This window comes from Podarcis bocagei (assembly GCF_964188305.1).
Source record: "Podarcis bocagei genome assembly, chromosome: 2".
Lineage (NCBI taxonomy): Eukaryota > Metazoa > Chordata > Lepidosauria > Squamata > Lacertidae > Podarcis > Podarcis bocagei.
In genome coordinates this window covers 24241641-24269114 of record NC_138126.1, presented here as the reverse complement: position 1 = coordinate 24269114, position 27474 = coordinate 24241641, and the positions used below count along the sequence as shown (strand labels likewise).

At 46.0% G+C, this 27474-nt stretch overlaps 1 protein-coding gene and 1 long non-coding RNA gene across 3 annotated transcripts; one reads left to right on the top strand and one right to left on the bottom strand.

Annotated features, from left to right (window-relative positions):
- Positions 1 to 127: 127 nt before the first annotated feature.
- LOC308580538 (kyphoscoliosis peptidase-like) lies at positions 128 to 26118 on the top strand. Of its 2 annotated transcripts, none has more exons than XM_081182329.1 (15): positions 128 to 264; positions 5096 to 5205; positions 6060 to 6104; positions 7844 to 7897; positions 9650 to 9703; positions 10586 to 10648; positions 11536 to 11607; positions 12610 to 12651; positions 14681 to 14737; positions 17438 to 17520; positions 19702 to 19810; positions 20858 to 20975; positions 22498 to 22686; positions 23558 to 23748; positions 24746 to 26118. In XM_081182329.1, exons 2-15 carry the CDS (start codon positions 5115 to 5117, stop codon positions 25642 to 25644), a joined length of 2067 nt encoding a protein of 688 aa, XP_081038455.1. In that variant the 5' UTR covers positions 128 to 264; positions 5096 to 5114; the 3' UTR covers positions 25645 to 26118. The 2 variants fall into 2 exon arrangements, with proteins under 2 accessions (XP_081038455.1, XP_081038456.1); XM_081182330.1 differs by having other exon boundaries at positions 128 to 543.
- Positions 26119 to 27011: 893 nt separating this feature from the next.
- Positions 27012 to 27457, bottom strand: LOC308581324. The gene is made up of 2 exons (XR_014004970.1): positions 27327 to 27457; positions 27012 to 27162 (listed from the first exon to the last, which is right to left on the bottom strand). It is a non-coding gene; the product is annotated as an uncharacterized lncRNA (long non-coding RNA).
- Between the last annotated feature and the right edge of the window lie 17 nt (positions 27458 to 27474).

Genomic DNA, 27474 nt, shown 5'->3' with positions numbered 1-27474 from the left:
ACTGCTATGCCGTCGTGATGGTGACACACCTTGGCTGTATAAATGTCTTTTCCCTAAGCAACCTCTATAAATAATATGATTGCTTGCATTTGCATTGCTAGAGAGAGACAAAGTTCAGCCTTTCTCCAACAAGGAAATGAAACAACTTACCTGTTTCTCCAAGGTGCGCCGAGAAACAAACAGTCTTTCCTGCAGGTATAACTTTTTCTCCAAAGGAGAAGAATCATTACCTGGACGTCCCTGCTGAGCATCTATGCCGAAAAGGTAACCAGAGCATCTTGATTTGTTTGGGCCTCTTACAAAAGCAGGGTTTGTGAAATGAAGCAACGGACTGGTCCATGGAGTGTCTATTTACCAGGAACTGGTAAGCCTGGCAGACTGGAATCCTAGGAGAGTTAGCAGGCAGAAGCTCATTCCAGCCCCAGCCCCTGGAGGGAACTTTTCAGGTCACAGAATAACAGTTCAGTGAATTCTCCAGAGTGTTTCTCTCCAGTTTTATACAAATGAACGGTGAGGGATGGATGGGAATGGCAAGAAAAGCAGGTAAGGGCAGTGGTGAGTTTATGCTCTCGGGCCCTTTTGGCAGGCCCTATTCATTCACCTTAATAAACCTGACTGTGTCTGAAAATACAATGGATTTAAAAGCTGACTTAATATATCACATAGGTTATCTTTTTTCCTCTTACAGTACTTTCCGCTTCTACTGAAAGAAATACAGATAGATAGATAGATATAGATAGATGAGAGAGACAGAGAGCTTTTTTTCAGGGGGGGGGGACGCAGGGGGATGCATACCCCTAAACATTTTGTGAATCTAAGTTTGGCCTCATTGAGGGGCAGTATTTAAATATGAGTAAGAAAATGAGAGTACCCTTAAACATTTTAAAGAAAAAAAGCACTGAATAGATAGCTAGATAGCTAGATAGATGATAGAGATAGGTAGATAGGTAGATAGGTAGATAGGTAGATAGGTAGATAGATGATAGATAGATAGATAGATAGATAGATAGATAGATAGATGATAGATAGAGATAGATATAGATAGATAGATGATAGATAGATGATAGGTAGATATAAAACAAGGACATGGGTACCTAAAGGAGGTCAGTGTGAGCAAGTGAAATGTTGAGGACTAGTAACTTGTGGCAGAGGCAGATCTAGGGCATAGCTGTCAAGCGTCCCTTATTTGGCGGGAAAGTCCCTTATCCCAGCGCTGTGCCCCGCTGCTGTCCCTTATTGATGATGTCCCTTATATTTCCCGGGTTTCAAAGGAAGCAGCTCCTCTCCCTCCCTGCCTGCTGGCCAGGGAGAAGGGAGGCTCCAACTGTGTTGCTTGGCTGCGTTGCTCACCCAGTAAGGAGTCTAAGAACAACTGGGGGGTGGAGCTTGCATGCCTTGTGCCGATCAAGTCGGCTGTGTTGCCTGGGGACTTGCCTTTGCTCAGCGCTTCCCAGCGGAGAGGTGACGGTGGTTTTCCTTGCTGCATCCCCTTTCCGGGTTGCTGCGCTGTGGGAACCACCGCTTGAGGCTTTGTTTGGCTGCTGGCTGGGCTTTCTGCCTTCGGCTCGGAGGGGCTCAGAAGTTGAACATACCTGTGTTCGGAAAATCCCTTATTTTTGAGGCTGCTGGTCCCTTATTTTCAAATCTGTAAGTTGACAGCTATGATCTAGGGCAGTGCAGCCGGTTCTGCCACACTGGGCATCAGGCCAAGGGGGACACTGCAGGGTGTCGCAACTATGATGTAGTGAATTGAGCAGAGCGGAAGGTGAGGCAGGGAGCTGCTGGATTTTGACCTTGCACAGAGCGCCGCTGAAATTTGAAAGATCAAAGTTCCCTCCCACCTCACTTGTGGGCTGAATTGCAAAGCTACAATAGGCCCCACTGCATTTTCAGGACAGTGGCCTTTTTTTTAACCTATAACCACAATAATCAAAAATGCTGGAACTGAGCTGAGGGGGTCTCCATGTACCTCTTTCCTAAAGCAAAGACGTGAAGGATCTCTCACCATGTGAACCTACCCGGACCCTGAATCAAACCTCAGAGGCCCTTCTTTGTGTGCCACGAGAGGGCCAAAAGGTGGCAACACAAGACTGGGCCTTATCTGCAGTGGCTCCCTGTTTGTGGAATGCTTGGCTGGCACCTTCATCATACACTGTCAGGGAACTGACATCAGAGCTAGAGGTGGAGGGAAGGCTCTCAAATGATGCTGGAGAAGGGCCCCACAGGGAGAGAGGCAGCTCAACAGATGGGGAAGCAAATCAGCGCAACACCAGGGATATAGAGGGGCTGATGGGGGAATCGGCGAGAGGGCTCCAGGACTCTTCACCGGACACCAGCGGGGAGAGCACGGGTCCTCCGCTACCCACACCCTCCCTGCGCAGAAGACTTCCGCACAGGGAGAGGAGGAGACTTGGCGTCAAACAACTTTTGTTGGAAAAGGTTTAAGAAACGCCCACTGACGGATTCTGCTAGCGACTGAGGCAGCCACGAAGTGAAGGGCTGTCCAGACAGAAAAGTTTAACCAGGCAACATAGCCAGGAGAGGCGGCAACTTACGCACGAGCAACCCATACTCATTACATACACCTTTAGGCACCAGGCAAAAACACTCCTCTTCAACAAGGCCTTTGGCTGATTAACACCTTATACCCCTTTTAAAAGTGTTTGTGGGAGGGGGTGTTATTGATTTGTGGGGGGGGTTTTTGTTCTTGTTTTTGTTATGTATCTTGTGTTTTTTTGTATTGTATTTTTATGTTGTGAACTGGCCTGAGATCTATGGATGAAGGCGGTACACAAATTTAATAATAATAATAATAATAATAATAATAATAATAATAATAATAATGCAGTACCTTTATAAGGTACAGCATTATTATGGGGGGACGCGGGTGGCGCTGTAGTCTAAACCATTGAGCCTCTTGGGCTTGCCGATCAGAAGGTCGGTGGTTCAAATCCCTGCGACGGGGTGAGCTCCCGTTGCTCAGTCCCTGCTCCTGCCAACCTAGCAGTTCGAAAGTACACCAGTGCAAGTAGATAAATAGGTACCGCTCCGGCAGGAAGGTAAACGGCATTTCCGTGCGCTGCTCTGGTTCACCAGAAGCAGCTTAGTCATGCTGCCCACATGAACCGGAAGCTGTCTGTGGACAAATGCCGGCTCCCTCGGTCTATAGAGCGAGATGAGTGCCGCAACCCCAGAGTCGGCCACAACTGGACCTAATGGTCAGGGGTCCCTTTACCTTACCTTACCTTTATAAGAAAAATAAACAATAAGTTTTGGTTTTGGTTCTGTGTGCCTCCTGATATGATGGGGAAACTCTCTTATCAGGCTCATCCCCTCCCCCATGTGTTCCGGGTGCCAATCTTGCTGCCTGACAGGGCTCACTCAGTGCAGGTCTGCCTTTCCAGCGGTACGCAGCAGAATCAGAAGAGCCTTTCTGGCTTGAGGCTGGGCAGCTGCAGACCAGACAGGGTGGGAATCGTGAGTCATATCTGCTTTGCCTAGGGAGAGGGTCCCCAAAGTGACCCAGTCTCCCCGCAGGGAGAAAACTTGCACCCGCTAGGGAAAAGGTTCTGTGTGCTATCTGTCGTGGTAATGATCAGCCTGCAGGACATTGTGTTTGCCCTGGCCAGCAGTGAAGTGTAGGTGGGTTCCCACGAGGCAAGACACAGCGATAACAGCAAGAACCTTTCTTGAACTGCATAACTGGGAAACAGAGGCAAAGCAACTACTTATATACATTTCTGAAGGCTTGTGCCACTCCCATTCCCAACGTGATTGGCTGTCTACATTTCCAAATTGCAAATCGTGACTCTAGAGTTCAAGGGCCAATGGCAGCGGCCCAAATCCTGAAATGTTCTGTGATTGGACAACATGTATTGAATCAGAATACAGGAGCTCAGAATCCTTAGTCCAGACTCAAGCTCAGGCAAGCACAGACCACTGAATACATAACAAGCAGGCTGAGGCGAAATGGGGGAAACCAGGCATAGGGCCCCTTAGTTGCATGGGGCAATACTTTTGTGAGTACCAGACATACTTATAAAAAAGCTCAATTCAAGATCTGGAAGGCAGAATGTAACTACAGCATCCCTGGCAAATTGTGATTCAGTTTCTGCTTAGCTTCCCAAGTCCATCTGTTCCACTGTCAAACAGCTACAGTGGTACCTTAGTTCTCAAACTTAATCCTTTCCGGAGGTCTGTTCCAAAACCAAAGCGTTCCAAAACCAAGGCGTGCTTTTCCATAGAAAGTAATGCAAAATGGATTAATCTGTTCCAGACTTTTAAAAACAACCCCTAAAACAGCAATTTAACATGAATGTTACTATCTAACGAGATCACTGATCCATAAAATGAAAACAATAATCAATGTACTGTACTATACAATAAATAAGACAGTATTGTAGATGATAAAAATTGAATTCAATTATTTTTCTTACCTGCACTGATGATAGTCATTGTTTGGATGGGAGGGCTTTTATCCATTTCCAGTCACTCACTCACTCAATCAATCAATCAATCAATCAATCAGTAGCTGAACTGGGTTCTACACAGTCACAAAAACAAATTACCGGTAACCGAAAAAGCCTCAAAAACACAAAATAGCAAAAACAAAAGTGCCAAACATAATCCGTTCCGGAAGCCCGTTTGACTTTCGAAATGTTTGAAAACCGAGGCGCAGCTTCTGATTGGTGCAGGCGCCCTGGAAACAATAGCTGATAACCGCATCTGACGTTCGGCTTCTGAAAAACGTTTGAAAACCGGAACACTTACTTCCAGGTTTTTGGCGTTTGAGAACCAAGGCATTTGAGAACCAAGGCACCACTGTATTACCATTAGGACACTTCTCCTGATGCTTAGCCGAAAACTGTTTCCCTGCCATTTCCACTCACAACATATTTTTGGCATGAAATCTGCATGGCAGCCCTTCAGATGTCATTTGAAGAGAACAACCATGTCTATCTGTCCGTCTGTATTCCACCTGTCTAATATCTGTATCCCGCCAGTCTAATATCATGAGGTCTGCAGTGCCAGGATGTCAACTGTCAATTTGTAAATATTTTGGTAAAGAAATAGATTTCACTGCTATTTCTTTCAGCTGAACATCCAAAGAAAGAATGGCCTTTCATGATGGTTTATCTCGCACTCAGCAGATCCTGCTGGCAATCTTCTGCTTCCCGCTGCTGCCCTTCTATCTCTGCTACTTGTGTAAGTAGGAAGTGTAACTTGAGCGTTAATAACCCACGTACACAGGAGAAAGTCTTACACACCTTACTCCATACCTCAGTGAACTCAGTGAGAATTACTTCTGAACCTGTAGAGTTGCACAACAAAACAGGTCCTTCTCTGAGGAAGTTGTTGTCTAAAGCGCAGCCAAGAGGAAATGGAGATTTAATTCAAGAATTCCGCCTTTAGTTCTATGAGGCCACTCACCTGTAAGTAAAATGCATAGTAGCCGGTGACTGGTTTTAACATTTTATATGGTCTTCATTGTATGGTTTTACGTGTAATTGTTGTAAACACTCTGATAAGTTTTACGAATAGTGGTATATATATATATACCACCACTATCATCACCAGAGAACTAAAATTCCCACATTGTTTTCTCAGAGCAACCTCACCCTGTCTCTGCGTTGGAAAACAGCCGATGAAAACAGAGTGACATTGTTCTTACAACCTTATCATTTAGCAAGATAATATATATTTGTTATAGACATACAGACAGACATTTAAGCCTATATATTTATATAATTTGTGCTTAGGTTGTGTGTCGGTTTCCAGACTTGCAGCACACCTTTTGCCTCAGAATCACTCCTCGTAAAACCGCTGCCAAATTATTCAAGAATACCCAAGAATGCAAAGCAAGGGACGTTTGCTGCTTCTATGCCAGTCCTTTGTTTTGGAATTGCTGCCTTTCACTCACTCCAATCCAGATAACATCATTTCCAACCCTCCTCTGGGAGGGAATTAGGACAGAAGGAGAAGGTAGACCTGAAGAAGAGAGCTATTGACCGTCAGGCTTGTTTCCTATGTGTCTTTTTGTAATAATGATATTTCTGTAGGCTTTGCAACGAGTGAAGAGGATAAAGGGCAGCCTGACTCCCTTGGTGAGTGAATATCAAAATCCTATTCCGTTTATTTCTTGTCATACTTTGGATCAGTGTAAACACTGCTGCTGGGAGAACCACTTGCATCCTTGGGCCTTCATTTCTATTCACCGATTGTTAACCAAATTTGATGTAAGATGTTCATAGACTAACATGGGTAACAGCCTGTGGTCTAACTTGTACAGTGGTACCTCGGTTTTGAATTATGCTTTTGAATTATGCTTTTGAATTATGGTCCTGGATGAGACTCTTGAGAGTCCCATGGACTGCAAGAAGATCAAACCTATCCATTCTGAAGGAAATCAGCCCTGAGTGCTCACTGGAAGGACAGATCCTGAAGCTGAGGCTCCAATACTTTGGCCACCTCATGAGAAGAGAAGACTCCCTGGAAAAGACCCTGATGTTGGGAAAGATGGAGGGCACAAGGAGAAGGGGACGACAGAGGACGAGATGGTTGGACAGTGTGCTCGAAGCTACCAGCATGAGTTTGACCAAACTGCAGGAGGCAGTGGAAGACAGAAGTGCCTGGCGTGCTCTGATCCACGGGGTCACGAAGAGTCGGACGCGACTAAACGACTAAACAACAACCCCGGTTTTTGAACGTTTGAGTTCTGAAACGTTCGAAAAACAAAAACTCAATGGTCAACAGCTAGACCTCTGGATCTTGCACCCAGCGGAAGCCGCGTGGCATGTTCGACTTCCGAGGCATGTTAAAAAACCGAAGCATTTACCTCTGGGTTTACGGCATTTGTAAACCGAAATGTTCGTCAACAGATTCATTCGAAAACTGAGGTACCACTGTATAAGGTTCTATCTAATGGTTGCAGCTGAGTGGGTGGAATATTGGAGCTGGATGTAAAAGTTGAACACACACCTCTGAGGTCTCAGACTCTATGTGAACCAGTTTTTACTCAATTATCTCTGAAGAGTGAGGGAGTGATCTCAGCCTATCTGGTCCCACTGCCCTGCAGCTGAAGACCCTCACCAAAGCCTCCCTTACCTGGGTTGTATGGCAGCAGCTGCAAAGCAGCAGCAGGTTCCAGCGAGATCTCGCTAGAACTTTCCAGAAGCTGCTGCCGCTACAGCTTCTCCACCGGTGGTGGAGGTGGCAGAGAGGATGGACCCCTAGGGGCATGCTAGCTTTTGGGATTCAGTCATAAGTTATTCCCAAATTCAGGTGTCATTTCTGTCAGGAGTTCAGCCTACACTCGAGTAGGACCCTGGCAGAGACACATGCCCGACTGGCATGTTCTCTCCCTCCTGGTCGATCGTTCGGGAGCTTCAAAAGCTTTCTTCAGCCCGAACATCACAGCGCAATGCCAACCGACACTGGCACACTTAGGGATCCGCAGAGTTTGCGCAGTTGCGTAACAGACCTCAGCAACTCGGCATTTTGGCTAATCTACTTTATTTACATATAAGCACACACGGAGCACTGCAACATGGCTCCCTCTCTCTCTAGCATCAGACAGCAAAGAGAAAAAGAGCAAAGGACAACAGTCCCACTTCATGGAACACAGTAACACAAACATCCTGTCTCTGTCACTTCCCACTCTGTGGAGTCAAAACATATACCGTCATGTGAAAGACAAAAATCCCATGACTGCAATCATGGAGCAAGAATTCCAACAATTTCCCCAACGAAAGCTTCCCTTTTCCCCTGCCCCCCCCCACACATGTGAGAAAGACAGGCACAATACAAGCCAGAGCAGTAATGATGAATTGTATTTTTCCAACAGATCAAGTAGAAGAAGGGGCGGTGCAGCAATCAAACAGACAGCGCAGATTAGCTGGTGAGAGAAATGGGTCAATTTAGTTGGCCAGTTTTGCCCCGTGATGCCACAGTTAGTTCCTTGTTATGTCTGTGCATGTGTAATGGCCTAGATCTTGCTGGAGAGTTTTTCTCCTCGTGCACTGCGTCAGGAAGATTTTGGGCATCCCATGGCAGGAGAGTCACCAGGAAAGTTGTGCTCTCCCAAACCCACGTTCCCAGCTTGTTTGCACTCCTGTCTCAGCAATGTCTATGCTGCCTTGGCCATGTCCACAACCAGGGATGCAGGTGGTGCTGTGGTCTATACCACCGAGCCTCTTGGGCTTGCCGATTGAAAGGTTGGTGGTTCGAATCCCCGCGACGGGGGGAGTTCCCATTGCTCTGTTCCAGCTCCTGCCAACCTAGCAGTCAGTGCAAGTAGATAAATAGGTACCACTGTGGTGGGAAGGTAAACAGCATTTCCGTGCGCTCTGGCTTCCAACATGGTCTCTTGTTGCACCAGAAGCAGTTTAGTCCTGCTGGCCACATGACCTGGAAGGCTGTCTGTGGACAAACGCCGGCTCCCTTGGCCTGAAGCGAGATGTGCGCTCCAGCCCCATAGTCGCCTTTGACTGGACTTAACTGTCCAGGGGTCCTTTACCTTTACCATGTCCATACAATGGAAGATGGCAGGATCTGCAGGAATATACAGTGGTACCTCGGGTTAAGTACTTAATTCGTTCTGGAGGTCCGTTCTTAACCTGAAACTGTTCTTAACCTGAAGCACCACTTTAGCTAACCGGGCCTCCCGCTGCTGCCGCGCCGCCGGAGCACAATTTCTGTTCTCATCCTGAATCAAAGTTCTTAACCCGAGCTAATATTTCTGGGTTAGCGGAGGCTGTAACATGAAGCGTATGTAACCCGAGGTACCACCAACTAAACTATAAGCAGTGGGCAGGCTGACTTGCATATGGTTTTCTCAATTTCCCTCGGAGGAAATGGGAAGTAGTGAAAGAAGTATATGGACTATGATTGGGCTCACACCCTTACCAGGAAGCGTCCAGTATGCACTGTTGGGGGTTAAAAATAATAGAAGGTCGTGCAGCCTCCCTAGGCCACTCCTCTTCCATGTCCAGTGGGGGTGTTTGCAGACAATTTTTGGGAAGCAAAGAGCAGGGGTGAGGAACCTGTGACCCTCCAGGTGTTGTTGGGCATCCAGTACTCATCAGTTCTGGCTAGCATGGTCAGAGATTATAAGAGTTGCAGTGCAACATCTGGAGGGCTGCAGGTTCCCCATCCTGGACTTAGTGGGATAAACATATGAAATGATCTCCCCCAAAATAACCTCCGCAGACTTTAGTGCTGCGGCTGGTGAGGTACTCTGAGCTAACATACAGTGGTGCCTCACAAGACGAAAAGAATCCGTTCTGTGATTCTCTTCGTCTAGTGGTTTTTTCGTCTTGCGAAGCAAGCCCATTGACGGATTAGCGGATTAGCGCTATTAGCGCTATTAGCGGCTTATCTGCTGATCGGATCAGCTGATAAGCGGCTTAGCGGCTTAGAAAAAGGGGGGGGGAGGGAAAAAACCAGCAGGAACTCGCAAGACATTGTCGTCTTGCGAAGCAAGCCCATAGGAAATTCGTTTTGCGAAGCACCTCCAAAACGGAAAACTCTTTCGTCTAGCGAGTTTTCCGTCTTGCGAGGCATTCGTCTTGCGGGGCACCACTGTATGGACATGGACTTGGTTGCATGCTTCAGGTATGGTATTGATCATGGCGGGTCATATTTCCAACAGCTCGAGCCGAAGAAGGAACGGGTCAAGAAATAAGCGAGAATCCCAGAATCACAGGTGAGAGTGGTTTGCTGTTTAACCATCAACTGTAAAGCCTTCTTTGGGGGGCAAATTGTCTACCGTGACTCCATGTTGTAGCTGTGCATGTCTGATGACCTGAGAGCCTTTCCCTCAGATGCCAGGGCAGGTTGGGAAGACCAATGACGTAGCCACCTTTGCTGAAGCCAAGCAGGTTTGGGTCCAGTCAGGCCTGGGCGGGAGGCTTCCCAGGAATTCCCTATGTATGGTGCCTCGAGTTCCGGGAGGAATGAAAGGTGTGCATTTGGCACATGCGTGTACTTACTAAATAACTAACTAAATAAGGGGTCCCCTCTCACTTGTTGAGATCTTATGGGGAGGCCTCGCTTGGAGCACCATTAAGGATTCAAGTAGAAGCAACTACGTGTGTTCAGTAAACCCGAAGGAGCACCTTCCACCATAGCTGTCAACATTTCCCTTTTTTTAAGGGAAATTCCCTTATTCCAAATAGGATTCCTCGCAAGAAAAGGGAAAAGTTGACAGCTATGTATGCAGATTTCAGTCTGCAAATCCAGCCCTATTAGCCCAGGGGCTGCACTTAACTTTCAGATTTCCTGAATATTTGGATCTGCTTTAGGCTCAGAGCATTTGATGAGATCCCTTGTGGGTTCCTTTTCAGGTATACGCCACTTTGAATGGTTTTATTTATTTATATCGTATTTACTCAAATGTAATGTACACCTTTTTTTGGCCAAACTTTGTTGTGAAAATTAGGGTGCGCATTAGATTTGATGGCGCATTAGATTTGCATAAATGCGGTAATGAAACTGTGTGTAAATTTTATGATATAAATTATGCAACATATGCTTAAAAAATTTTTTTTTTCCAGTCTCTGAGATGCTCTCTTTGTTCTTTAAACAGGCCAGGCAGCTGAAACGCACAATGAGGATCATCTGCCGGGTGTTACCTATGAGCCTAAACAAAGTATGTGAGCCGGTGAATGTTGATAACATTAACTGCAATGGCTGTAATAGTGATCTTGCCGAGGAAATCTTGCTAAGGAGCTTGGTTTGAAAGAAAAGCCCAATTGTAGTAACAACAACAACAAATCTTTTTGAAATATACTCGGAGTTGAGAGTGGATTTCATGCTCTTTATTCAGCTCATAGTGGTGAGGAGGAATGAAATTTCCCCCTAAGTTTACACATTATTTACACAATGGGCTACACATGATTGGCTAATTCCGAAATTCTCCTGTAGGCCAATCAGGTTGTGGATTCACTTCCATCTGGAGCTGGATTGGGTGGCTCCTGCAGACCAATCATACTGCTGCATTGTTCTAGGACCAATCAGACTGCTGCATTCTGAATCCTATTGTTCTAGGACCAATCGGACTGTTGCATTTTGGACCCTATTGTTCTAGGACCAGTCAGACTGCTGCATTTTGGATCCTATTCAACTCAGTACATGACACCTTTTTAAAGGGTGTGCATTGAATATTTTCAGCTTCTGATTTTTCAGTATTCTCTGGCACCATCATTTCCTGACTGTTGGTTCTTCAGGGCTACTTTTCTGCAATCTGGATTTATTTTGCTTATGTCACCTTTGATATGTGATATGGAGCCTGCGCAAGGGATTCCTAATCCGAAACCCAGAGGGTTAACATGCTACCTCTTAAAAATGAATATTCGATTATTTCAAAACCCATAAGAAAGAGCAAACCATTTCATCCGGTACAAAGCAAGTTTCCCACCCCACCAACCTTAAAAGCAGCAAGAGGGACATTCATTTTCCTACCACTTTTGCATGTTTTTACTGTGTAGTTGACTTGATACCTCTGTTTGCAAGTTCTCTTTGTTTGTTTTTCTCCAGATCAAATCACTGTGGAAATACATCCGAGACACAGCACATCGCGGAGCAAAAAGAATTTCTCCTTCAGAAAAGGTAGGTCCGTTTCTATGTTACAATGCATAAGAAAACAGATTATTATTATTATTATTATTTATGGGAAATGTTTCAGCTTCCTCCGACCTGAGTTGCTTTAATGTGAATTAAAGGATGCTGTAGTGAGTGTAGCAGATCAAAGAACGCTGAGGATGACATATTCGTAAGTGCTGCATATTCTGTAACCTTCTGGAAGCTAGAAGTGACCCGTACTTTTTAGACATGCACAGGAATGCTAAACAGGTTTGGCTAGAGCTATGAGCTTAACCAAGAGACTTGATCGCATCCTCCCTGTCCTTAGAATCTCATTTTAAAGATATAAAACCACAGGCAGGCAGAGGACCCAAAGATGGACATCTAAAATACATGCCCCCCCCCCCCGATATTCCTAAAGAGCTGAGAAACGTATTCATGTATGCAACCGCCGCTGCAAGAATCTTAATAGCTAAATGGTGGAAGGCAGATAAAATACCAACTAAAATGGAGGGCAGGTGAAAGTACTTGAATATGTAGAATTGGGAAAGACGACAGGAAAAATTAGGAACAAGACAAACCAACAGTTTAACAAAAAATGGGATTTATTGATTATATTTATTGGATTTATTGAGATTATATTTAACAGAACATTGTTCTCATACGAAATCTTCGACATGCTTTGATTAACTTCTGCAATGTAATATGCTACAAAGATCATGGATAATTTGTGTTAAGTTAAAGAGTATAGAAATATGCAGTCAACAAGGAAATGAAGGACCCATACTAAGGACGATGGAAGTCTCAACATATGGGATAATTTTATTTTATATGTAACATTTTCTTTGTATTTGATGGCATCTGTTTTTGTCTATGTGGTGAAGGGACTTAATATTGAAAAATTAATAGAGATTAAATTGCAAAATAACCCCCAATCCTATAATGTATTATTCCACCTTGTGTTCCTATGGATTTATTTATTTTTTTGTAACTCATTCTTTGTGTGCATGTGTGCTCCTGGTGTTGCAGGAATCCAGGTATTTCCTGAGTGGACAGGGAAGGACAATGAAGGTAAGGGCTCCAAATGGGACTTAGGTTCACATGTGGTGGGGGTGTAAATATGGACAATGTTTCTGGCAAAGGGTGTTTAAGGAGATAACAGAAATCACTGGGTTAAAGCTGACCAAAAGTCCAGAGGTAGCATTATTATTAGTTTACGATGGGGTAGAAGGTTCACAGGCTATGAAGGACTTGCTTACATATTTATTGACAGCTGCACGAATTATGGTAGCTAGGAGATGGAAGGGGCAAACAGAATATAAAATGGAAGAATGGTATAAAGAGGTGTGAGATATAGCTATTAATGATAAATTAACATGTGCCATTAAGGTAAGACAAGGAATATGCAGGAGAAATGATTATGAGGAAATATGGAAGGTGTTTGTAGAATTTGGACTGTTAAAATGGAAAGGGGTCAAACCATCGCAAGAGGTGTTGAAATTTTGGGAGGTTGGATAGTTACAATGGAATGGTCTTGGTGGTGGGGTGCACATTTTTATTATTTATTTATGATTATTTCTTTGTCAAAATAAAATAAAATAAATAATAATAATAATAATAGCTAGGGTTGTTCACACTTCTGTTTGCCCCCGCCACTTTCCATGGGAAACCCATTTTTTACCACTGAATTAGAGCAAACATCAACAGGCTTTTCTACAGATTGATGTTTGCTCCGATTCAGCACTAAAGAGCAGGTTTTCCTGGGAAAAGTGATAGGGCAAACAGAAAACTGCTCAGAGCCGTGCCTCAAAAGCAATGGAAAAGTGGGAGACCGCTCAGACCCATGCTTTACAGCCATGGGACAAGTGGAAATGCAAATGAGCCCTCAGTCAGATCACTGGTTCATCTAGACTAGGTATTGTTGATACTGACCAGCAAACAGCCTCCCGGCATTTCAGGTGGGAGACATTCATAGCACTTCCAGGAGATGTTTGAGTTTGAACCAGGGCCTTTCTGCTTGCTCCAGCAGTGAGCTATGGCCCACTCCCTAAAGGCAGAATTCAGAGCAGTGATTGTACTGAATCAAAGGGGTGGAGCGAGTCCCCTTTGGCTGTGTTTTCCCTCCATCTCCCTTAACACTAGAACTCATGAACATCCAAACTGGAAGACTGCCTTCCCCCATTTTGGCTGGGTTTGGTGGGAGTTAGTAACCTAGCAGCCTCTAGGGGGCAGCAGCTTCTGCATCATTGCTTTAAGGCAGGGGTCAGCAACCTAAGGCCCATGGGCCGGAAGCAGCCTGCGGAGGTCGTTTGACTGGCCCACAAGCCGCCCCCGAAATGAGTTGCCTGCTTGCGCCCTGCGCTAACCCGACACAGCGCGGTGCGGGGCCTCGCTTCCGCGGCGCCGGAAATCGCGTCTGTGCAGACGCAGATGCTGGAAATCGTGTCAGCGCATGCACAGACGCTGAAAATCACAGGCGTACGCTCTCACATACGCGCGATATACAGCCCACGAAGGGATCTTGTCAGGACCGATCCGGCCCAGGCAAGATGAACCTTGCTGACCCCTGCTTTATGGGCAGCTATGAAAATTACACTGACAACGGGTGGCGCTGTGGGTTAAACCACAGAGCCTAGGACTTGCTGATCAGAAGGTCGGCGGTTCAAATCCCCATGACGGGGTGAGCTCCCGTTGTTCAGTCCCTGCTCCTGCCCACCTAGCAGTTCGAAAGCACGTCAAAGTTCAAGTAGATAAATAGGTACCTCTCCGGCGGGAAGGTAAATGGCATTTCTGTGCGCTGCTCTGGTTCACCAGAAGCGGCTTAGCCATGCTGGCCACATGACCCGGAAGCTGTACGCCGGCTCCCTCGGCCAATAAAGCGAGATGAGCGCCGCAACCCCAGAATCGGTCACAACTGGACCTAATGGTCAGGGGTCCCTTTACCTTTTAAGAGCAATATATCGAGGTATCTGTGGCTGTATGCATGTTGTTGGGCTCCCATTGTTTCCCGGCCAGCATGACTAATGGCCAGGAATGATGAATGTTGCAAAATACGTTCGAATGTACATATTGTCTCATCCCAGTAATAACCATTTTGCAGGGTTTCAGGATGATGGAGAAAAGGGATCAAAGCTGTCTAAGGGACAAGTTCTGTATGGTAAATATAAGTTGTTTTTATTTATATATATAAATTTTATTTTTGCATTTTCTAGTTTACATAAACAAATGAATTAAGTACATAAACATATAATCAATTTTGACTCCTCCCCCCCATTGTGGATCTTAATGTAATGATTTCCCCCTCTATCTCTTTCATAACTCTATTTTTATAAATCGTTTCTCAATCCATAGTTCAAATTTTTACACAAGTTTTCTGTCAATCCTACCGATATATGTACCGTAATTGTTTACAATAGCTTTTCAAATAAATTATAAACCTTCCCCATTCTTTATTAAAGACCTCCTCTTCCTGATTTCTAATTCTTCCTGTAAGAATATTCTCTTCCTGTAAGAATGTTTTCTCTTCAGATCGCATAAATCTTTTGCCTTTTATAAGTTGTTTGTTATATTTGCCTGCTGGCCTGTATCCTGTATACAGTGGTTCCTCAGGTTACAAACTTAATTCGTTCTGGAAGTCCGTTCTTAACCTGAAGCGGTCTTAACCCGAAGCGTGCATTCCTTACATAGGCCTCCTGCGGCCCCGGAAGCAGATTGTGTTTGTATTCCAGGGCAAAGTTCGCAACCCGGAATACCTACTTCTGGGTTTGTGGAGTTCGTAACCAGAAGCGTTCGTAAGCAGGACTGTTCATAATGCGAGGTACCACTGTATTTGGTGTGGGGAGTCTTTAGCTCGCCAGGTGTTATTAGACTACGATTCCCATCAGCCCCCAAAAGGGTGGCCAGTGGCCATGGAATGATGGTAGTTGTAGTTCAGCAGCTTCTGGCAGGCCAAAGTTCCCCCACACTTCTTATATATCTTAGCTGAGCCCATCCACAACCACTTGAGGTCTTCTAGGAACAAGGTTTGCATGGGAAATATTAACCACACTGTACCTTGGCCACCAAGGCCGACCCTACCATTAGACAGAGCAAGGTGCCGCCTCAGGCATCAGATGCTTGGGAATGGGAAGAATGAGTGAGATGTCATTGGGCATCTCTGTACATGCTAATGCAGCCTGCTTCCTCTGTTAGCCTGCTCTCCTCAGGTACGGTGGAGCATTCTGTCTCATCACCAGTGTTTGGTTCTGGCAAGCGGAATGGCGTTTCTATTATATGTGGCATGTGGGTGGGTGGGTACATTTTGTCCATTACTTCATGCAGTCCTGTTTGTGTCACTGTTACGCTACCTGCTAGGGTTAAAAGACAGAGGTTTTGGTGTGAAGCAAGTTTCTTTTTTTAAAAAATAAATTTTTTATTGGTTTTTCACAATTTTTATAAACACAAACATTACACAATAAAAACAAACAAACACATAAACAAACACGTATAATTTCGAATTCTTTTTTCTTAAACCTTACTTCACCGACTTCCCCATACCTCCCCTTTCTGCATCCCAATTTCCAAATTTGTTTCAGCAAATCCTGCCCCTTGATTTTATCAAATTTTCCCTTATTCTTTTCCTTTACTTAATCTTTTACAGCTGTAATCCCCCTTTTTTCTAAAACCTCAACATTTTAGCATTCATTAATTTTACAATATTTCTTGAGCTATATTTTAAATTTCTTCCAGTCTTCATCCGCCGTCTCTTTCCCCTGGTCACGGATTCTGCCAGTCATTTCAGCCAGTCCCATGTAGTCAATCACCTTCATCTGCCATTCTTCCAGAGTGGGTAGATCTTGTGTCTTCCAATACTTTGCGATGAGAATTCTTGCTGCTGTAGTGGCATACATAAAAAAAGTTCTGTCTTTCTTTGACACCAATTGGCTGACAATGCCCAAGAGAAAGGCTTCTGGTTTCTTGGAAAAAGTACATTTAAGTACCTTTTTCATTTCATTATATATCATTTCCCAGAAAGCCTTAATCTTCGGGCACGTCCACCAAAGGTGATAAAAAGTACCTTCAGTTTCTTTACGTTTCCAACACTTATTATCAGGCAAATGGTAGATTTTTGCTAGCTTGACTGGGGTCATGTACCACCTGTAAATCATTTTCATAATATTCTCTCTTAAGGCATTACATGCCGTAAATTTTATACCGGTGGTCCACAACTGTTCCCAGTCAGCAAACATAATATTATGACCAATGTCTTGTGCCCACTTAATCATGGCTGATTTAACTGTTTCATCTTGTGTATTCCATTTCAGCAACAAGTTATACATTCTTGACAAATTATTAGTATTGGGTTCTAACAGTTCTGTTTCTAGTTTTGATTTCTCCACCTGGAAGCCAATTTTCCTGTCCTGTTTACATGTAGTTTCCAGGTCACCTTCAAAGGTAGCCCCACATAGAGCGCATTGCAGTAGTCCAAGCGGGAGATAACTAGAGCATGCACCACTCTGGCGAGACAGTCCGCGGGCAGGTAGGGTCTCAGCCTGCGTACCAGATGGTGCTGATAAACAGCTGCCCTGGACACACAATTGACCTGTTCCTCCATAGACAGCTGTGAGTCCAAAATGATTCCCAGGCTGCACACCTGGTTCTTCAGGGGCACAGTTACCCAATTCAGGACCAGGGAGTCCTCCACACTAGCCCACCCCCTATTCCCCAAGAACAGTACTTCTGTCTAGTCAGGATTCAAGCTCAATCCATTAGCCGCCATCCATCCTCCAACTGCCTCCAGGCACTCACACAGGACATTCACCACCTTCACTGGTTCTGATTTGAAAGAGAGGTAGAGCTTTTCCATGTTTGTTCCTAGATTACCCGTGGGATAAATCCAGTCTGAAAACAATACCAATCGACTTGACACAGTTTAAGGAACTGGATGCCTATGCATCAAAGGTATGCAATCTTTTTTACAGGGTGGAATAATAGTCCTGTATGGAATTTGCTGGGATGCAGAGATCCTTTTCCATGTGGATTTGGAATCTGAGAGTGCCTTCACATGTGTTCTCCTGATAGGAGGAAACCCTCCGTTCCCAATGGGAAACATCATGAGTCGCAAGACCCAGCTCCTGTTTCCCACATGATGGACAGACACAACAGAGCGCCTATTTATGTAGGCTGCATATGCACCATAGGAAAAGGACCCCTGGACAGTTAAGTCTAGTCAAAGGTGACTATGGGGATGTGGGTGGCACTGTGGTCTAAACCACTGAGCCTCTTGGGCTTACCCATCAGAAGGTCGGTGGTTCAAATCACTGCGACAGGGTGAGCTCCCGTTGCTCTGTCTCAGCTTGTGCCAACCTAGCAGTTCGAAAGCATACCAGTGCAAGTAGATAAACAGGTACTGCTGGGGCGGGAAGGTAAACAGCGTTTCTGTGCGCTCTGGTTTCTGTCACAGTGTCCCGTTGTGCCAGAAGCGGTTTAGTCCTCCTAGCCGCATGACACGGAAAGCTTTCTGTGAACAAATGCTGGCTCCCTCCGCCTGAAAGCGAGATGAGAGCTGCAACCCCACAGTCACCTTTGACAGGACATAACCGTCCAGGGGTCCTTTACCTTTTACCTTTTATACGCACCATACAAATACATCAAAGTATTGTGGAAACTATCATAACCCCACAGAGCTGCAATTCCCAGAACCTGTAACAAACCACTGTTCCTAGGATTCTTTTTTTGGGCGGAGAGATGTGCTTTAAACGTTTCATACTTAGCTATTTTGGGATGGCATTACCTTGGCTGCTCCTTTGCTATTAAAATTCAAGAGATAAATCAAAAGTCAAATAAGATTAGAGTCAAGAACCACAGTTTAGCAGCCATTCCCTCTCCTCAGAGAACTCTGGCTAGCAGTCATTAACAAGCAATTATCAGTGCTGATGTGAGAAATCTCTGAAGGAACTCATGACAATTAAACTGGTGTACAATCAATGTGTATTCTTGGTGGTGGCACAGCAGTCCACCCCAGGTTTCACACTTCTGCCCGGTGACAACAGTAGGGCCGGCTCTGGATCCTGGGCTGCTTCAGCCCCTCGCCCTCCCTGCTCTCAGCAGGGCTGTCTTAAGCATATGCGGTGCCGGGGTGCAAAGATCTGCCCGGTGCCCCCCCCCGGTTGCCCAGTCCCAGGAGAGTAGGAGGGAGGAGCCAGTCGGCTGCCTCAGCGTCTCACTGGCTCGGTCACCCCCAAACTCACAGCACAGAGCCCCCCACAGTAGAAGAGCCCACCGTGGCACTCCGACCAATGGGCAGGCTGTTCTCCGGACTCAACTCTTGGGCCCCTGACTCTTGGCCTGGCGCCCCTGAGAGCCTGGCGCCCAGGCGCCCCGCACCCTTGCGCCCATGGGTAAGACGGCCCTGGCTCTCAGAATGCCATGCTGGCTGTAGTTTTGCCCACCCACAGGTGGAACAGGTTGCTCTGTACTGGTGGATGGAGACTGGCATCTCTCTCCACCAGTAGAAGTCAGCACTTCTGCCAAATCCAAGACCACCACCCATTGCCCGGCACAAAGGGGATTTGAATTTCAGTGAAAGATTGTGGGAATGGCATGCCCGTGTGCCCTGGAAAAGATTATGCATGCTTCTCCCTTCAGAACAATTCTTAATGTGCAGTTCTGTGCAGTTTTACTCAGAAGTAAGCTCCACTGAGTTCAAAAAGACCGACACCCGCTCGGAAAATTCATCAGCGTTCTAATGCAAATTCCTCCTAATGTACTGAATTTTGCAAAGCGTTTTCCCTAATACAATGTGTTCTTGTGCACATATTACCTTGCATGCATATTTATTACATGTACACACGTTTTTGCAGACATTCCTATCTGGAGAGCTGTACTGCAACATCCAGAGCAGGGCAGATTTTGAAAGATTGCTATGTTTCAGTTTGTTTATCATTTCGGAAAGCGCAAATTAAATAGGATGACCTTGAAATGTAAAAAAAGAAATGAAAAAAGACTGACACCCTTGTCAGTGCATGTAGGATTGCACCCTAGGCTTTATTTAAACAGGTAGTTGCCTTAGATAGAAAAATGGAACTGGGTACCCCTTTCCCATATCAAAAGCTACTGAATCTATTCCCTTTTGTGAAACAGGTAAACATCAGAAATAGCGTGGCAAACCTGGTAAGTGCCTTGCTCCAAAAAGCCCACAGTGACCTGGAGAAAGTCCGAGCCATTTGGATGTGGATTTGCCGCCACATAGGTAGGTGGCAGTGACAACTTTTTGTATGCTTGTGCCCCTTTGCTTCTGACAACATCACAACGGACAGGCATTCCACAGGTAAAGCTTTCCCCTAGCCCTGCATCTCCATCCATACTAGGGGAGATTTTCCTTTGGAAGTGCTGCCTGCCTTGCAGCTGATAGATGCGTGGATGCCCCACAGGAGGGAGAAAACTATGGAACAGGGTGGGGAACCTGTGGCCATAATGTTAGACTACAACTCCCATCATTCCTGAGCACTGGTCATGCTGGCATGCTGTGAGAGGAGCTGGAAGTCTTTGTGCTGCTGGTTGTTGCTTTCCTTTAGAACTGACTGCAGAGTCAGTTGAGGTACAGTCAAAGCACATTCTTTTCCTCAAAGAAGTCTGGGCACTGTGGTGTGTTGAGTGTCGCTGGGAATTGTAACCGTGAGGCGTATTCTACAGTGTCCAGAATTATTTGAGGGAAAGAATGTGCCTCGAATGTGCATTAAAGGTGGGGTGGCATGTAACAATAGGTAAACAGGTAAAGGTAAAGGACCCCTGGACGGTTAAGTCCAGTCAAAGGCGACTATGGGGTTGCAGCGCTCATCTCGCTTTCAGGCCGATGGAGCCGGTGTTTGTCCACAGACAGCTTTCCAGGTCATGTGGCCAGCAGGACTAAACCACGTCTGGTGCAGTGGGACACTATGACGGAAACCAGAGCGCACAGAAACACTATTTACCTTCCTGCCGCAGCAGTACCTATTTATCTACTTGCACTGGCATGCTTTCGAACTGCTAGGTTGGGAAGAGCAGGGACCGAGCGATGGGAGCTCTCCCCGTTGCGGGGATTTGAACCGCCGACGTTCCAATCGGCAAGCCCAAGAGGCTCAGTGGTTTAAACCACAGCGCCACCCGTGTCCCATGTAACAATATTTTCATTTAATTGATCAATCACTCTGATCTTCTGCTCAAAGTTTGCATTCCGAGTAAAACTGTTGCAGTCCCCTTATTCACTGTGCATTTCATGCTTTGGGGTGGTATTTCACAAATGTCTTTTTTTCTCCAGAATACGATGTGGAAGGCTACCATAACCTTGACAAGGTGTCTTGTGAGGCAGCTGATGTCCTTCGATCAGGAAAAGGCATTTGCGCTGGATATTCTGGACTCTTTGAAGAAATGTGCAGGTAATTCCTATTGGCCCCAGTCTCCATGACAAACGGTTGTTACTTGGCAAGGATGATGGGAGGTATGGTGAGCCACGGGTTCCCTAACCCAGCACCAAACTATGAATGCTCCTGAAGCAAATTTTGATATATAGGCTTGCATTGTAATTGAGGTAGGTCCATTGAAATCAATTCATGATTAACTTGTTTTCAGTGGTATTCAGCCCATATTCACTTAGTTTGCATTTTATATTCTAATGCACTATTATGGAAAGAAGGACCAAAACACAGGCGTGCTGGAAATCTTGTACGCACCCTGTTATGTATTCAGTTTGCCTGAGCTTGAATCTGGACTAAGGATTCTGACCCCTGTGTTCTGATTTGATACATGATATCCAATCACAGATCATTTCAGGATTTCGGCTTCTGCCATGGGACGTGGGTGGGGCTGTGTTCTAAACCACAGAGCCTAGGGCTTGCTGATTGAAAGGTCGGTGGTTCGAATCCCCGTGACGGGGTGAGCTCCCATTGCTCGGTCCCGGCTCCTGCCAACCTAGCAGTTTGAAAGCACATCAAAGTGCAAGTAGATAAATAGGTATCACTCCAGCGGGAAGGTAAACGGTGTTTCCGTGCACTGCTCTGGTTTCACCAGAAGTGGCTTAGTCATGCCGGCCACATGACCCGGAAAAACTGTCTGCAGACAAACGTCGGCTCCCTCGGCCAGTAAAGCAAGATGAGCGCCACAACCCCAGAGTTGTTCGCGACAGGACTTAACTGTCAGGGGTCCTTTACCTTTTTACATTGGCATTTAAACTCTGACTTATGATTTGCAGCTTGGAAGTTTAGACAGCCAATCACGTTGGGAGTGGGAGTGGCCCAGGCCTTCAGAAATGCACATAAGCAGTTGCTTTGCCCCTGTTGTCCAGTTCTGTTAGTTCAACAAAGGTTCTTGCTGTTATCACTGTGTCTTGCCTCGTGGGAACCCGCCTATGCTTCACACCCTCCCTAACAAGCATCCTTCACCCAGTGTGGTGTAGTGGTTAAGAGCGGTAGTCTCGTAATCTGGGGAACCGGGTTCGCGTCTCCGCTCCTCCACATGCAGCTGCTGGGTGACCTTGGGCCAGTCACACTTCTTTGAAGTCTCTCAGCCCCACTCACCTCACAGAGTGTTTGTTGTGGGGGAGGAAGGGAAAGAAGAATGTTAGCCGCTTTGAGACTCCTTAAAGGGAGTGAAAGGCGGGATATCAAATCCAAAACTCTCACTGCCTGCATGTATTAAAGCCCCTCTGTGCTACCTTAAAAACTTAAGCTAAATTTCTCTGTCCGTCTGTCTTCAGAATGTAAGCTGAGATTCTCAGGCTGCCAGATTTTGCTTCTGACGACAGCTTCTATGTCAATGCATGAAATGCAATCTGAAATGCATTGGGCTTGAAATAATGTTGTTTGGCTTCTCCCTGAAAACAGAACAAAAAGGATGAATGACAATTCCAGCCCAAAAGAACAGTGAAATGGCGTTCCTGAATACCTTTCTTTCCCCCCTCAGTATTGCAGGGATACAGTGCAAGAAGTTGTCAGGGCACGCCAAAGGGGCTGGGTACAAACCAGGAAAAGTCTTTAAGGGAGCGAGTAATCATGCTTGGAATGTTGTCCATCTGGATGGAAGCTGGCACCTTTTGGACAGTACGTGGGGAAGTGGCTACGCGGATGTTGACAAGAAGAGCTTCACTTTCAGGTATGCTGTTAGGCAAAAGAAAGCCTGAAGACAGTGTGGGACTCAGCGAAGGTATAGTTTACTTCTGCTGCTTTTAGAAGGCTTTTTATTTTGTCTGTTTGCGATTTGATGGCCACAGGGCTGACCATTTGCAATGAGAACCAAGCCGATGGTGATGGGGGAAATTATGGAAACTCCACCAACCATTCATTTATTTCCTTGAGTGGTTCTAGAGTTTTATGCTTATCCTGGTGATGATGGAAGCTAGGTTGTTGCAACATAACAGTCTCTGTCAACCCAGTGCCCTCCAGCTGTTTTGGACCACAATTCCCATCATCCTTCATGCTAGCTGGGGTTGATGGGACGTAGAGTTCAGCAACATCTGGAAGGAATCAGATTGGGGAAGGCTTGTTTAGCACAGTGTGCAAAGCCTCAAGCTGTGCCCAATGTTAACGAAAGCTGGTTTAAACAAACTAACTGGATAAGCCATGGCTTGTCAAACAAACCGCTGTTAACATTAAGCATGGATTTGGGTGAGACAAACTGATTTATCTGAACCAGGATCTAGTTTCTTCACAGCAGTGTGTGAATGTGAGGCTGGCTTTGGCTCATTTTTGACATGCTAAACCTGACATCGGAACTGCGCCATGGGCATAGCCAAGGGGGGGGGGGGAGGCAGGGGGAGCAGCTGCACCCCCATCAAGTAAATAAATCAAAATACTTAACTAGATAGCTCAATTCTGCCCCCCCCCTCATCTAAATCCTGGCTATACACACAAACTGGGCCGATATTATTCCACACTAAGCTTTAGGTAACTTTCCCAGTTTGACTCTGGTGATGACTGAGGCAATTTTATGAAATGCTGCACAATTCTGCCTTCTCCTTTTGCAGGTACAATGAGTTTTACTTCCTTACCCATCCGGCTCTGTTTATTAACGATCACTTCCCAGAAGACCACAGCTGGCAGCTCCTGAAACGGACATTATCACTGCAGCAGTTTGAACGCGATGTGTGGTATAAGCCTGCGTTTTATTCAGTGGGACTGATAGGCACCTCCACGGCAACGTCAGTCATCGAAACAGGTAAAGTCAATCAGAAGCACCCGTCTTGTTGTTTTTGACAGTTACGCTGACAATCCGTCTCATGTTTTTTCAAAGGCGAACTGCACTGTGACATGAGTCGCTACTGCATTATTATGAAGCAGAGATGAGGGAACCTGTGGATCGGAGAACCTCCAGAGGTCGCTGGACTACAACTCCCATCATCCCTGACGATTGGCCATGCTAACAGGGGCTGATGGGAGCTGGAGTCTCACAACAGCTGGAGGGCCACATAGGTTCCTCACGCAACAATTGTGAGGCAGCTGGATTGTGTCTGGTCTATCTGGACAATCCCCATGCATTACATATTGATATATATTTTAGCAGAGCCTAGGATCCTCATACCTACGGGACCGCCTCTCCCGGTATGCCCCACGGAGAGCCTCAAGGTCCATAAATAGCAACACCCTAGTGGTCCCGGGCCCTAAGGAAGTTAGATTAGCTTCAACCAGAGCCAGGGCCTTTTCAACACTGGCTCCGGCCTGGTGGAACGCTCTGTCTCATGAGACCAGGGGCCTGCGGGATCTGATTTCTTTCTGCAGGGCCTGTAAGACAGAGTTGTTCCGCCTGGCCTTTGGCTTGGAGCCAATTTGATTCCCTCCCCCTCTTTCTTTCTTTTTTTCTCCTCCTGTGATGAGGCTGCATTTTAATATTTTAATGTTTCAATACTTTAATGTTGTATTTTAATCTTGTTTTTAAGTTGTATTCATTCAACTTGTTTTTATTATTGCTTGTTAGCCGCCCTGAGCCCGGCCTTGGCTGGAGAGGGCTGGGTATAAATAAAAATTATTAATATTATTATTATTATAAAACTCTGCTAAGACCTACTGAATGACAGAATAAATAAACATAAACCAGCACAACAAACTCTCACTTGCACAACAGAACTTTCCCCTCCTCTCCCCTGCAGTCCTCATGAGTGTTTCTCTTTTAAGCAAGTATTAACAACAATTCGAAACTTTTCACTTTTCTTTCACAGAAAACGGCAAGGCAACTGTTTCCATTGAGAGTCGTTCTCCAACCCTCTTCCTCTGCAAGCTCAATGGGGCAAAAGAGCAGTGCTTCATGACCCTGCAGAGGAACGGGATGACCGTGGAAGTGTATCCTCAGGAGGTGGGAACTCATAGTTTGGACATCTTCGCCAAACCTTCCAAGAGCAAGGAGGACTACAGCCACGTTCTAAACTACTCCCTGGTGTGCCGATCTGTGGACAAGAGCTTCCGCTTGCCCAAAGCGCTCATCTATCCTGTGGGGCCCAGCTGGTCATCAGAGGAAAAGGGAATCCTGGAGGCTTTGCCCGAAAGCCCCATCATACACACCGATGACGGCCGCTGTGTTGTCACTTTCACTCAGACGAGTGACCTGGACTTCTTTGTCACCCTGGACTCGGATACCAGCCGCACGCCAGAGGCCGTACGGAGGCGTCACATCTGGACAACTCGCTGGGGCACTAAGGTTGAGTTGAAGGTACATCTCCCTCACGCAGGGGCCTTTGCTCTTCACATCTGGGCAAAGAAAGCATCTGACCCGGGCAGCAGTCACTGCGCCCTCAGCTACCTCATCTCCTGCCCAAATAAGAAGGTGACGTGGCCGGTTTTCCCACAAAGCTACACGAACTGGGAGGATGCCTTTGAGCTGGTGGCACCTCTCGCCGGGGTCCTGCCGGCCAACCGTGATGTAACGTTCAAACTCAAGCTGCCTGGTGCAGACGGGGTGTCTGTCGAATGCGGAAAGTCTCGCCCACTGAGGCTGAGTGAAGACGGTTTCTGGGAGGGAACCTGCAGCACCTCAGGTGGCTCCACAGTGACAGTGAGAATGGCAAAAGGTGGCAGTAATACCTTCTGGTCCCTGTTGGAGTACAAAGTGGAAAGTCACTAGCTTGGAGACAGACGCAGTGGGAGAGTTGTGAACCACAGATCGCTCCATCTACTGTTGTGGCAGGGAAGCTCCACAAGGCCGCCTCCTCCCTCAACTGTCGTTTGGGGGCTGCCTCAGTGGGGGATATCGGAAGCAGGGCTCATTTCATCAGCTTCACTGGAAGTCCACGTCTTTCAAGGAACCTCCTGCCCCTGAACTATGGCAGATGGTTGTAATGTATTCAGTGGTCTGTGTTTGCCTGAGCTAAGGATTCTGAGCTCCTGTGTTCTGATTTGATACATGATGTCCAATCACAGAACATTTCAGGATTTGGGCCTCTGCCATTGGCCCTTGAACTCTGAGTTGTGATTCGCAGCTTGGAAGTTTAAACTGCCAATCACAGGAATGGGAATGGCCCAGGCTTTCAGGAATGTATATAAGCAGTTGCTTTGCCCGTTTCCCAGTTATGTAGTTCAATAAAGTTTCTTGCTGTTATCACTGTGTCTTGCCTCGTGGAACCCACCTACATTTCAATGGTCATTATGGGAACAACTGTTTACAAATTGGCACCAAAGTTTTGATTTTTATATTCCCTCACTGTCCATTTTCCCTTGGATGTTTTTTTATTTTTTAAAAAAGATTGTAAGCCCATGGATAGTGATTGTCTTGTTTTGATTGCATGTAATCTGTTCTTCTTGGGAGATAAGCAGTGACAAACCTAGACAGCATCTTAAAAAGTAGAGACATCACCTTGCCAACAAAGGTCCGTATAGTTAAAGCTATGGTTTTCCCAGTAGTGATGTATGGAAGTGAGAGCTGGACCATAAAGAAGGCTGATCGCCAAAGAATTGATGCTTTTGAATTATGGTGCTGGAGGAGTCTCTTGAGAGTCCCATGAACTGCAAGAAGATCAAACCTATCCATTCTGAAGGAAATCAGTCCTGAGTGCTCACTGGAAGGACAGATCGTGAAGCTGAGGCTCCAATACTTTGGCCACCTCATGAGAAGAGAAGACTCCCTGGAAAAGAACCTGATGTTGGGAAAGATGGAGGGCACAAGGAGAAGGGGAAGACAGAGGATGAGATGGTTGGACAGTGTTCTCAAAGCTACGAACATGAATTTGACCAAACTGCAGGAGGCAGTGGAAGACAGGAGTGCCTGGCGTGCTCTGGTCCATGGGGTCACGAAGAATCGGACATGACTAAATGATTAAACAACAACAACAACAATCTGTTCTGGGAGCCTTTTTTTATTGAAGAGCAGGGTACAAGTGGCTTGAGTCCAGTCAGGGAAAAAGGCCAGGGTATAAATAAATACCATAAATAAGAAAGAAATGCTCTAAATAAATAATAAATAAGTTTGGCCACATAAACAAGTTATAGCCTTACTTGAAGGGAAGGAAATAGCAACAAATTTATTAACGGCAGCTTTTATTGAGGGGGTGCTTATCAGATCAGCCGATGACACCAAACTGGGATGGGTAGCCAATGCCGCAGAAGACAGAATGAGGATTCAAGATGACCTTAATAGATTGGAGACCTGGGCCCAAAATAACAAGGTGAATTTTAGTAGGGACAAACATAAGGGTCTACACGTAGGCAGGAAGAGCCCCAGAAGGAACATGACCTGTCCCCCACCTTGAGATACTGCCCCATGGTTTTAGTTACATATATGTAGATTGAGTATAAGATGGAAGAGCTCACCTCATTAACACTCCATCAAGTCTTGTTCTCCCATTGGGTTTCAAGGGGGATCCCCAAAGCTACAGCTTTGGAACTGTCCCAGAGGGCCTCTGTGTTTTCCCTGCTCTAGATGAGACTGCCCCAAGTCTATTGTTCTCTTACACTCACT

Coding starts and splice junctions, on each gene's coding strand:
- LOC308580538 (XM_081182329.1), top strand. CDS start 5,115: ATGGCCTTTCATGATGGTTTATCTCGCACTCAGCAGATCCTGCTGGCA. Junction 14,738..17,437: donor TAAGGGACAAGTTCTGTATG/GTAAATATAAGT, acceptor GTTTGTTCCTAG/ATTACCCGTGGGATAAATCC. Junction 20,976..22,497: donor CTCTTTGAAGAAATGTGCAG/GTAATTCCTATT, acceptor TTCCCCCCTCAG/TATTGCAGGGATACAGTGCA.